This window comes from Triticum urartu, chromosome 2 (assembly GCF_003073215.2).
Source record: "Triticum urartu cultivar G1812 chromosome 2, Tu2.1, whole genome shotgun sequence".
Classification (NCBI taxonomy): domain Eukaryota; kingdom Viridiplantae; phylum Streptophyta; class Magnoliopsida; order Poales; family Poaceae; genus Triticum; species Triticum urartu.
The window spans coordinates 706,342,941-706,356,096 of record NC_053023.1 but is presented as its reverse complement, the minus strand read 5'-3'; the positions used below and the strand labels follow the sequence as shown (position 1 = coordinate 706,356,096).

General features: G+C 40.3%; 1 protein-coding gene across 3 annotated transcripts; it reads right to left on the bottom strand.

Moving 5' to 3' along the window:
• Window positions 1-459: 459 nt before the first annotated feature.
• LOC125539939 (MAP3K epsilon protein kinase 1-like) lies at window positions 460-12,587 on the bottom strand. 3 transcript variants are annotated; one of them, XM_048703488.1, is made up of 25 exons: window positions 12,240-12,587; window positions 11,976-12,110; window positions 10,385-10,405; window positions 9,864-9,937; window positions 9,677-9,767; window positions 9,513-9,596; window positions 8,742-8,843; window positions 7,838-7,969; window positions 7,669-7,740; window positions 7,482-7,579; window positions 6,622-6,724; window positions 6,427-6,469; window positions 6,089-6,321; window positions 5,742-5,972; window positions 5,584-5,628; window positions 5,028-5,207; window positions 4,863-4,946; window positions 4,676-4,767; window positions 4,506-4,589; window positions 3,713-4,404; window positions 2,459-2,844; window positions 2,216-2,350; window positions 1,268-1,674; window positions 1,057-1,171; window positions 460-936 (listed from the first exon to the last, which is right to left on the bottom strand). In XM_048703488.1, the coding sequence occupies exons 1-25, from the start codon at window positions 12,288-12,290 to the stop codon at window positions 760-762; spliced, it is 3,867 nt and encodes a 1,288-aa protein (XP_048559445.1). In that variant the 5' UTR covers window positions 12,291-12,587; the 3' UTR covers window positions 460-759. The 3 variants fall into 3 exon arrangements, with proteins under 3 accessions (XP_048559445.1, XP_048559442.1, XP_048559443.1); XM_048703485.1 differs by having other exon boundaries at window positions 6,089-6,469; XM_048703486.1 differs by having other exon boundaries at window positions 3,713-4,401; window positions 6,089-6,469.
• Between the last annotated feature and the right edge of the window lie 569 nt (window positions 12,588-13,156).

Genomic DNA, 13,156 nt, shown 5'->3' with positions numbered 1-13,156 from the left:
TACTTTCATTGTGCGAAGAGTACAATAACCATATAATTTACGCATGGTTTGGCACCTGTTTTTTTTTATGTTTTTTTCCTGCAAGTCATTTCACAAGGCGTAAATAATTCTCGAACCGTGGAGGTCACTGCTTAAATTAGGCTGATTAGCTGACACGATGCCTTTGAGAGTAAGATGGCAGGAAGTTCCTAAAAAAACACTGTAATTACAGGGCTCCCACTCCGGGCTGACCGCAATTCGAGGCTTTGCGACCAGAACCCCAGAATTGAAGAGCATCCATTCTGACAAAGCAGATTCCACCTCAACACACTTCACATGAAACTCAACACGGTGATCCGTTTCCTGTAAAATGGGCAGGAAAAGAGACATAGTACATATGAAGTCCATTCAAACCAAGCGTTGTAGGAATCCAAACCCCACAGCAGGCAAAATTTTACCAACAGGAGATGCCAACACAAATAAGTCTAAACCATATCTGTTCTATTGGAAATTTCAAACGGTAATATACAGCAATTCCACTAACAGCACGCTAGGTATGAACAACCACGCAGGGATTTACAAACCCCGTTATCTTGCACCGGAGCGTCGAACCTTTCTCCCGATAAAAGGGGGAGCAGGCGCAACAGCCAGTCTGGTGCCCATGACAAGGGAAATCACAGCTGGGAACAAGGGGAAAAGAAGAAGAAAGAACGAAAACTTTTCCTCTAGGGCAGACATGTACAGCTTGGGAGGAAAACACATGATGGCCTAGGCCGGAGATCACAAGACTGTATTGATGTGCAATGCCTTCAACAGTGAGGTGGCCATTTGTTTGACCAGCACTTGTTGACCGCCGCGTTGCCCATCCCTGCGCTCTTCGATGAGGTTTTGTAGCTTTTGGGGAAGGTCGTTCTCCACTATAAGCTGCTTTGGTCGAGGGTGGTGCTCATAGACAACCTGGAAAATTTGTAGCATACAGTCACATATTACTTCTCACATTGTACATAACAGCATGGAACACGTTTTACTTGACATGTAGAATCACTGAATCATGAGAGAAAAGAGTGAAGAGCAAACCTTTATTAGTTTCAGCAGAGTCAAACGAGCAATAGCTTCTCGATGGTCAAGTCTTGCAATAAGCAATGTCGTCAAACCATTGGTGGCTATTGCAGTATTTATCCGAGAAGATTTCCTGCAGTTACATTGCATACCATTGCATCTATCAATATAATCTGTGTCATTATAGAAGAGATAACATCAAACAGGAAAGGCTACCCTCTGTTCTTACGTGATTATTTTGAGGAAAGCATCGAGTATATGAACGAAATATTGTTCAGGGCAGTCTTCAAAAAATTTCACCAACTTTTGAATGGCCTCTTTCTTCAACAAGGCTTGCTCTACTTTTCTGTGATCATTGTCATGAGCCAAACAAACAGCAATGGAATCCAAAGCTGTACATGCCCATGCATCATCCTCTAACAGGTCCAAGTACACATCCAGGCCTCCATGAGCTCTCAACTGCTCTCTAGAGTTGCGAGAAGCATGAGCCATATCACAAAGAAGAGGCAAAGCATACTGCCTTAGCGGCGAGTCTGACATGACAAAATTCATCAAGTGAGGAATGATCCCATTTTCAGCTGCTTGTTCCTGTCTTCTTTTATTGATCTTACAAAGGTTGAACAGCGCATTGAGGACCTAAATGCAGAAAGGATGGGGCTGTTATGATGTGCATGTTAAAGTTCCACATATAATGGTGCACAAAAACTTGCAACAGAAGGATAGTTCTGTACTTCTCCGGTTTCAGTTACCAACCATAATGATTTTGTTCCATTCAAATTATGTACACTCCCCACACCCCATGCGTGTAGGCATTATAAGGCATTAAGAAATTACAGACATCATCATTCTGTTATGTTAATTATCTTTACAAAATAATCAGGTATGATTGCAGGATAGCAACTAAGCATAATCGAGGTACTTTCTTCTCCTAGGAGTAATCCCACAACACCCTGTGACTCAGGAGTAAAACTTCAGCTCCCAACTATAACAGAGCATACTCTTTTTAAATGAAACTAAAACAAAAAATATAGATGGTGAATAAAACATGATGAGAACACAATTTAGATACAACACAACTATAAGAGTGAGCATTTTAAATTTCATGCAAAGCAGCACGGAATAAGCACAACCTATCTGGTAATGTTTTTGGCAAACTAAGCATGTTTAAGCCACCAACCTCGCTATGTATTTGAAAAACTAGAGGTCCATCACGAAGTTCGAGAATTGGTATCAAATGCTTGATAGCATCTGTGCGTTGAAGTGTCTCTAGACAATTAGGATCACCAGACAAATGATTGATGCACCTAAGAATCTGCAGAAAAAGAAAAATTGTTCCAGAGCAGGAACAGAAAACATAAACAAATCAGTCACCTGAAAAATTAGCTAGCAGAAACAATTTGTAAAATGCTTCAAGCTTTACCTTCAGAAGAATAGGAGATTCTATCTTGTTGAACATCTGGAAAAGCCGTGCGAGAAGGCTTTGGCTAGACATGAGAGATTTTACAACAGTGTCTGCTTGTGCAAACTCCAAAAGAAGATCTGCCACTTTCTCAAGATACTCGCGTGCAACATCAGCACTCATAGAAACCATTTGAGCTAATAGACCAGATGATGTTGTACTTCCTGGCATTCTTGCATTGAGCACTCCTGATCCAGATAACACGCCAGATGCTGTTTGTGATGCTGCTCCAGATGTTGATGTTCCCTCATTGGAAGCTGTTGGACCATACTTCATACTTGGAATCCTATTTGAAGCTTTCGTATTAGAATCAAGGTTACCATTCTCTCTTCCCTGTCTAGAGACCTCTGCACGAAATTCAAAGAGTGATTAGTGAACAACGAAAGGTTTTTACTGTCACAATAAACCCCTTCACTCTAGGTACACAGTATTTAATAGTGTATCTCACACCAAGCATCTGCACAGTTAATGCAAGGTGCCCAATGGATAGAGGAGGGTGAGAACGGCAGTTGACAACTGATCTTGCCCTGATCTGATTGTCTTGGTTTGAATTCATTATGGTTACTTTTGCGTCTTAACTATCCTGCTCGTTCATTTTTGCTGTCTGTATTCCGCCTCTTTGTAATTCATTAGTGACAACCAGGGTCGGTACAAAGTTCCAGTAGAACCAGCTTGTCCCAACATTGTTCACTACTGGGCATCACCAGCTACGGTAACATCTGGAAGCTACATGTTCTCTTGTGGATTGTAGTCTCTGGATTTTGCAAATGACGCGAAGTAACCAAAAGGAAAATAAATAAAGGTAAAGCGGAAAAAAAACCCGACAAAAAAACAAGATTCTACCAAACATTCAGGAAACCTTGAGGGTCCTATAGCATGTGGCACCACCACCTCCCACTTTTACGATCTCATCCATAAACCCCGTGAACCCAAACACTAGCCCCATTCCCCACCAACCAACGGATGTTTTTTGGGTATAAAATGAACGGACATTGGGAAGACCTAGAAGCAGATAAGTAGCAAAGTCACGAGGTAGGAGCGAAAGGCAAAGTAGTAGCGGAGCCGCATGATAAGGATATTTTTAGAAAAGGATTGATGGAAAAGGAAAAGAGAATGTACAGAAAGTGCTTGTCGTCTCCTAGCAAAACTATTGGGATGGGGAAATAATTGAGAAGAGAAAGCTCAGAGATAAAGAACTGGAATTGAGTAGCGTACCAGCAAATTCTGCCATTAGCAAGTCAAGTTCACCGTTTGTTTTCCTCTCTACTGAAGCATGTAATAGTGGCAAAATACTTTCATGCCTTTCTAGTCCAGACATGTGACGGGCATAATCAAGTTGTCCAGATACATGACGAGAGGGAGGTTCTTTCTCTAATAAACTCAGTAAAGGCCGGATTTGATCATTCTGACCACTACTATGTCCATTTGATACTAATTCTATATGCTTGGGAGATCTGTCTGTTGATGACCTTCCTCCAGAAACACTAAGCCGCTGTGGCCTTACCAGGTCATTATCATTTCTCTCCATGTGACCAGCAGCAGATATATCATTGAACCTAGGAGATGCTGATGGATCCAATAAGATATGGTGCTTATCAGCATCTGCTTGTAATGACTGCATGGAGCCAGATGAATGGTAATGATCCAGCCTTACTTTAGAACTTTCTAGCATCGGCACATCTAGCTGACCAGATTTTAGACGGGGGGTGGAACCATTCTGTACTGAAGCACCTGACCCTGAGATGGAAGCAAATCGTGTTGCTTCATTCAAGCTATGAAGAGTATTAACTAGCCTGAGAAGTATCCCATTTTTTGCTGCTATACGACAGAAGTCATTTCTTGGCGTTGAATGCTGAAGCTTGAAGACCTGCCAGATGCCATCAATTGCAAGATGAACCATTTCCCTGCTAATTTAAAATATACTTATGAGAAACAAGCATCTAGTAATACATAGGATACACCAGAAAATTCTAAAGGAATGGTTTAAGACAAAAATGTACAAACTTACCTAAATTTTGCATAGTCAGGCTCCAAAAAACTCACCAAAACAGGTATACCTTGGCATGCGATGAACATTTGCAACGTCAAGGTGCTGGAGATGGAAAACTGATAGTTAGCGCCGGCTTGTGTTTAAATACAGTTTAACACCCACACCCTGAACCATGACAGAAAATAAACCTGGCCTGGCAAAGTTGCTGCAGAAAAAAGGATGCTTGCATCCGGACTTCCTTTGCACGATCTGGCACGGCAAAATTCATCACCACTGGTATCTGCAAACAAACTTTACAATATCAATTATCCATTCCATGTTGTCAACAGAATTTAGAGATCATAAATTGTTATTGAAGTGGAACCGAAGCCTCACTAGGCCAACAAGACAGGCATTTTCCAGGAAGCCCGTATTATCTTTTACAATGTAGTTGATGAGTTGCAGAACAGAACATATAATCTGCAGCAAATAAACAGTCAACTTTTCAGTGTGAACACCAGCAAAAAAAAAACTTTGTGAAACTAAAGTAAAAGTACATACACGGTTTTTGGGAAGTTCAAGAAGTTCCATCAATGGAAGGAAACCATTCTGTGACACATAAATCTGTTTTTGCTCAGGCCGGTGACTGAAGAATAACATAAGCTTTTGGCATGCTGACAATATTACTTCTTCACTTTCCCCGGGCTTCAGCTGTGCTACTATTTTGCTGTATTCCACAGACTGTAAATATAAGCAACAGCAGTATTTCATGGTCAGTACAGAATAATAATTACAAATGTATCATAACCAACGTGATAAAAAGTACTGTGAAATTGCATTTAAAAGTTAAAATAACTTGGAAAACAACATTTCTAAATAAAGGACATCTAATGTGGCATGTGAATTTGCAACCGAGCAGTTGATAACAACAGCTAAGGAGCAATGTAAACTAATGCCACCTCTCAAATACTACTGAAGCTGGACACTTTACCATAACATGTAATATTTACAAAATAAAATGGTTTAACAGGACTGTTGCCACACAATTAAAATGCTCAAAATGAATAAACGCAGATATCTGTTGCCAAATATATCACAGCTCTAGCAGATGGCAGACCTGTAAAGGGAAAAGATTCTCTCCTGGAATGTTGTCATGAAATTCCTGTAAAAAGTATTTGATGATAATATCGTCAGAGCTACAGTCATCGGAATTTCATCTATTTTTCTACATTTTCAAAGAAGGGAAAATAGAACACATAGTGGTGAGAGCAATACCTCAAATAATTCAAGAAGTTTCCCGCCATTCATGGGCACATTGTCATTTCCCTTCTGCTTCTGTGACACCATCCTATCCCTGAGCTCTTGAGCGGTAGTGGATGTTGAAGCTACAGCCCCATGATCTCCTCGCTTGTCAATTGGGAATAAATCCTCCAATGAGGCATCTCCAGGTGTATCACTGAATCTACTCAGTCCATTAGCTCCCTCGGGAACTAAAGGTTTTGCCTCCTGTAAAGACATGATATACATGAATGTCATAAAGAATAGGTATCTGCATTCTTGACCAAGAAAGCATAAGATTTTTTTCTGTGTGCAAGGACAATTGCTGTACGGAAAGTTCTCACCTCTAGAAAGGTGACATTCTGTTTCCCAGCCTGGAAGGAGAAAGCATCATCATCCTCAAAACTCGAATGGTCTTTACTTTCAGGCTCTAAATCTTTGCTGTCACCGTTTTTTGATTCTTGGCTGCTCCTAGCTACCTTAGTTGGCAGAACATCTTGTGAAGGTTCATGTTTTATCTTGCCATTTAAATCAGTAACTCCAGGAGAAGATTCCAATGGTAGCTTTTCATGAAAAACTAATGTAGGATCTTTAGTGAGAACCACATTATCTTTCATAAGTTCTGCACTGTTTGAAATATTTCTTTCTGCAGGTTTTCCATCATGAAGCTCGTCAGATTTACCTTGTCCCGCAGATAGAGAAACCAGTTCTTTTGTTCCATCCTCCTAGGACCACATTATAGTTACAGATAAATAAAAGTTTAATATACAGAGATCATCATAAGGTACCCCTCAAAAAAAATCATAAGGTCCACCACAAGAATTTGGACTGATTCCATTCAATGAACTGAACATGGGAAAAAACCTTAAAAGCTTACCTGCTCAATGTCAGAAGCAACAGGTGCTTGTGTATCTCCTGGTGGATCAGAAAACCCGGCGTGATTATCGCTACTTGGGACTTCATCATCCATGTCAATATGCCTTATATACAAACAAATTATAAACTCCTTTAGTAGCCTATCAATCAAAGTCACTTTCGGAAGACAGTTAAAGAAAAGTTGGTAGCAGTTCTGTGGACAGTTAATCTGTTGAGATTTACAGATTATAATAATTATACATTTCCAGGATTTAATCACCGCATGAGCATGAGAAAATCCATGAAAAGGAACAAAAATCAGAATGAGCATGGAACACACATATTAAGTATGTAGCAAGAGTGCAAAGCATGATCGTTGCAAAGCACAAACTGTGTATGCTTCTTAGCAAATCACCAGCTTTGAACAGACATAGGCAAAAACAAAATAGAATACTCATATATTGAAAACAGAGAATTTTACTATATAAAGTTTCAACAGCAGGAAAAAGTTCAAAATATATCGGTTCAGGCAGTAAAAGAACAGAAGCAAACATATCTTGTATTCTTGTGGGGAAGTTGCATCCAAAACAAAATCAAGTAGTCCTGCAAGTTAACCACTGGGAATCTCATCACATCCCAGTCACTAAACACATAATAATACAACTACCATGAAATAATTTTCATGAATTTAGTGATGCTTGAAAATTGACAAGTACAGGTTAAGTCTGAAGGCCAACTATATTGAGTGACTGAAAAAGGTCAAATTCTGGGGCTATCAGGTGATTTCACGATGTCCTATTTTTCTAGAGAGCATTTGTTGATTCATCTGCTATTTACTGTCATGATAACAATAGAAAAAATGATCTCATAAATCTGAACTACCTCGGATGAGTCTGCCGGGGAGATGGCGAGGCCCGTCTCGAGTTCTGCAACCATGGGTGCATCAACAATGTCTTCGCATCAGGCCGTTGTATTGAATCCTACAAGTGCTTCTTAAAGTCAGAACAGAAAACAATTAGGAAGAATAAAACGAGTCTTCTAAAAGTAGAAAGGACAAATAACAAAGAACCTTCTGAAAACATTGCCGGAGAAAATCAGTAATCTCGGGAGAGAATCCTTCTGGTATTGGTGGTTGCACATCCTGCATTACATGGGTACAACAAATTTTATGTAATGTGCAAATGAACAGTTCTGTTGGAGATGTCGGAAGAGAGGGGAAACATTTGCAAGTAATCAACCTGAACAATGCGAAATAGTGCAGGCATAGGCTGCAGTTCATAATATGGTGGGGAACAAGTGAGTAGCTCAATAACTGTGCAACCAACACTCCAGATATCTGATGCGGCACAAACACCAGACATTTCAATAACCTAATGCAGGCAAGAAATGATGAAGGTAAGTCAAAATATAATGATAATACAAGATAGCAAGAAATTCAAGTCTATTAGAACATCAATCCACAGTTATAAATGTTATGTACTAGCATCTTGAGAGAGTAAATACTGTCAAAAGTGTGCAGATTCGATTAATTTTGCCTGCTAACACTCGCTGTGATGCTATCATATCAGCGGTATGAATTATCAGTTACAATATTCCGGATGCTAACAGTACTATGTGAAATTTAGGATTTTTACCACCTAAATTGTCCTGGGGCAGGTCTGATGGTCGGTGCAAAGTTTTATTTTCTCATCGCACGTTTACCTGGTTCTATTGGCATGTAGTGTCAAAATTTGTCCCCGTCCTGTATCTTTTTGGAAATGTATGTCACACAAGTCATCAGCCACACTGGCATAATTAAGTTCCTTGACCTTGTAGTCTACGTTCAAGAAAACACTTACAAAACAAAGAAAAATGACGAATAGCAAATTTATACTGATACTTCTCTTGGCAAATGGTCTTTTCCCCCTGAAGTGATAATACAAGCTGATGAACTGCTATTAAACTGATGATTGTATTATTGTAGCGATGCTTCAAATTTGATGTTCAGTGAGTCGGAGTCCAATGGAACAGGTTACAGAACAACGCCTTTAAGACAATTAAAAGTAAAAGAAAGGCAAGAGGAAGTTGAGAAAGCAATCCAGTATGAAATGCACCTAACAAATAATTCGGCAGGAACCAAAAAAAATGGAAGGAATTAGCAACCTCGGGGGCCATCCAGTATGGGGTTCCAACCACTGAATGTGTGTTGACATCGGCTTCAGTTAATTTAGTAGCAACTCCAAAATCAGCAAGTTTAACAAGGCCCTAAACAAGATAACAAAGAAAAATGAGAGCATGTGCAGGAAGAAGAGTAACATGATTCCAGAAAAATCAACCTTATAATGCCCTTGGTCGTACATCATAGCAAGTCTGGAATTCAAGTTTAGCCATGGGCTACATCAACCGTATTAAATATTCCCATATGAAATATTAGTAGCTAACTAGCTACCCACTCCATTTCACAATATAGTATTCTATCTAGTGAGAAAAGTATGGTCCAATTACAGGAAATATTACTCGAGTTTGAGCATTCTAGGTATGCATGTAACATACACCCCACATCAATATAAAAATGTTATACATTCACAAGATACTGAAATGTAGCCTGAAAATGTTGAATTTGTCCTCTTTTACCATCCAAAGCATCAAGAGCAGACAATTGTATCAACTACCGTTAAATGATTGTACATTTGTAGTTCTCTCTTCCCGAAAAAAACTGCCAGGTTGCCCATGTCAGCCATTCTACTTTCCTGGGTGTCCATTTATTTACTTATTAACAGAAAGCTTATTCAAAAGATAAATTTTGAGCATAATATTCAGAATAGCCTTTTCAACACAGTTATAAGACCCATCTTACTTGTCTAGATTTTCATTATTTGAAGTCAAAACAAAGAAAAACCATGTGCAAATATGCAAGTGATAAGAGCCATTTACCTCTTTAGTTGTTAATATATTTGCACCCTTGATATCTCTATGTATGACACCTTGCTCATGCAGATAGACAAGACCTTCCAACACCTGGTCACATATGTAAAAGTTGGAAGCAGGCATAGCAAGAAAATGGGAAGTCACAGTAATAACCATATAATATATTTCACCTGAGCAATGTAGACAGCTGCTAATGATTCAGGAAATGGTCCAAATTTGTTTGGCTTGATAATATTGGCTAGTGAACCATTCTCCACATATCTGCAGTTATTATACAGCTATCAGAACTTACCATGCTAAAATGCTATACATGTACTTCGTATCAAGACATGACAGTGAGGACACAGGATTTCTTACTCTAAAATAATATGAAGATGGCTATTTGTCTTCAATGATCCAAGATACTTCACAATATTTTTGTGATTGAGATTCTGCATAAATTAACAAAACCTTGAGTCCAAAGCAACATGATCATGTGCATCCAGAATAGGAGGGGTGAATTAGATGTTCAAAAATAAAGGTCCTTCTAATTATGGGTACAATATGAGTGATTAAAAAAAAGGGCACAGTATCTATATTAAAAATGAAGGTTCTTTCATAGACTTATGATCATCCATACTATCGAAATGTTTACATAACCGACTGAGTGTACAAAAATAGGTACATTTTTTTTAAATAAGTCAACTGAGGGGAGGATGCCCCTCAGGATTCTTAATTATAAATTTGCCACAGGACTATAATTATGCAAAATGATAACAAAAAACTTATATAAATAGGAAATCTGGAGAAGATGCAAGACAGCCAAGGAAAATACGAGTTTAATTGTTTTACTGAATCCAGATGCGATAAGTACATAAAGAAAATGCTGTAAGACTTACTTTCAATAGATCAATTTCTTGCTGAATCGGCCACACCACCCACGAGAACAGTTATTAAACCGTACACAAAAGATAATTAGTTAGAACCCCATATTACAATGATACAAAACACAATGTAGAAAATGACGATATTCCAACAAAAACGTTCAAATGTTGAAAATCTGAATAAAGGGACAAACAAATCTGATGAGTTGATAGAAAATATGGCATCATGTTAATACAACAAGAATCAAGAATGTGAAATATAGAATTTTTGGGAACCCGGTGTTCCAAATAGCAGTAAGCAGTTAACTAGCGGTCACCCCACCTCGCAGCAATAGTGTAGTATATGACTCTCTAGACAGCATTGAGTGCAGTTAAATAAATTTTTAACAAAGAGATGGTCTGTGTAGTGTGCACGATGGCATGCATTAAAAGCTACTCCCTCTGTAAACTAATATAAGACCGTTTAGATCACTACTTTAGTGATCTAAACGGTCTTATAGTGATCTAAACGGTCTTATATTAGTTTGCAGAGGGAGTAACATTTAAAGACTCATTTCACTATAAGAGTACCAAACTAACAAATAGTATATAATACAGTGTTATGAAAACAAAATCTATTATTTGAGTGACTGAGGCTTCCAAGATGTAAGCACCAACATCAACTCCATGCACTAAACCTATATGTGCACCAAGTAACAAAAGGAAAGGATGGAGTGCACCATTAGTGTCATTCCACATTTCCAATTTCACAAAAGTGTAACACTAACAGCTTAATGTTCTAAAATTTAATCTCAGAGATAACTAAGAGTGGTATATTGGTACATGAATTATATAAACTATCCATATTTACGACCCTAACACTTATATAGCCTTCAACAGCTAGGCTACATACTGGCCCAGAATAAAAATATCAATGCAACTAACTATTCTTCAACTTAGATTTTCCAGCCCCTAAACCCAGACACACAAAAAAATTATAAGGATTCAAGAGCTCCTATGGTTTACAAGGATGCGTACAAGCATAAATACTTTGTAACAGTTAAGAAATTAAATGTTTCATTCCAGCATGAACATTTAAGAACATTATCACCAGCTATCATATCAGGAGCTTTGGGGGGGGAGGGGGGGGGCGCATGCATTTTCTGTGGAATCACACCAATCACATAAAACCTAGTGCGGCAGCTGTTGACGGCACTTGATCACGTCAGCTCTCATGTTTGTGTCGAAAAGAGAGCTCACAAGCTCCACATAACGACCACACCCAACAACGTACCACATAATTAAATCATGATGCCCAAGTATATTGCCCTAGTATGTGTGCCAATTATTACAAGTCCCGACAAGTTAAATAGGAAGCTCGCCAAGGACTCCAATAAGCTAGCATAGCGGTGCCCTAGGATTTAGTTCCATGTCACGCTACCGAACAAAGCAGCGAAACCGCCAACAAGCTGCATTACTCTAGCTTCCAGTCTCGTCTTAGCGCTGTTCTCGGTCGATGACGTACGTTTCTCATCTCCTGAGAACCGCATTTCATGCAATTACACGCATTTTGCCACTCAGAACGCGATATACGTCATATAACACGCCCCAAAAAAAAAACTCTCACCATGATAATATTGAGATCCTCCTGCGGGATGTTCTCCAGCGAGACCTGCTTGATGGCCACGAAGTCGCCATTCTCCAGGTCAAGCCCCTTGTAGACGCGCCCGTACGCCCCCTTCCCTATCTCGTCCCCCAGCATCTGCACCCGCCCACACACACACACACACACAAACACAGTGAGTGAGGGAACCATTCCCCAAACAATTCGCCGACGCAAAACACCAATTCCGCCGGATCCGAGGCGGGCGGGGAGCGCGGGATGCCTCACGTATTTGTTGCCGAGCGTCTTGGATTTCGGGTTGTGCTGCCGCGTCGCCATCTCGCCCCTCCTCCTCGGAGATTCGGCCCCTCCGCGGCCCGGGGCGCCGCCGGCTGCGGCGGGTGCGGGCGGATCGGCGGTCACCGGCGACGAAGATTCCCCTCCGAGGAGCTCGCGGCGAGGGCCATTTAGGTTTAGGGTTTGGGTGCGAAGGGAATTTGGGAGTATGCAGGGTGGGGAGCAGCAGGAGGAAGAGGACGAAGGCGACGAGGGCGGAGAGGGAGCGAGGGGCTTCTCCGTAATTAAAAAATAAAGTATTTTGTGCAGGCGGGGGGAAGGAAAGTAACGGAAATGAGGAGCGCGAAGCTTTTATAGTGGAGGTGTCCCTTTTTGGAGTGTGCGGAAGCCAACGAGGATACTGGGTGGATAACGGGGGAGCTCCACTGTCAATTAGCTGTCTCCGACTAGCGTCTGCGGTGTGGTGCGTCATTCATTCCGGCCGGGGGCCCCCTCGGTCGACCTCCTTTTCTCACGAAAATGTCACGAGTCTTTGTCTAGCTTTGCTTCGCTGCCTTGTTTTTTTTTAACTCTAGTGTAATGCCAAAAAAAAGTCTTACATTATGAGATAGAGAAATAGTTTTTACCTATTTCGTTTGTCCAGATTCATGGTACCCGTGAATAAGAGTAGCCAAAAGCTTTATCATTCTTTTTTCTCTCCTGTGAATAATCCTTTGTCGCCAAAAATTCAACTTCCTTTCCTCTTCGTCTTCGGCGTCGTGAGGCGGAGGGGAGGGGATCCTCTTCTCTCATCCTTTTGTACAGTAGATTTTGAATCAAGGTGACAACGCTTCAATGGTGATGGCGATGCCATCTCTATTGAAAGTCTTTCGTCTTCAATCTTATCTTGGTCATGCGCGGTGCAGCGT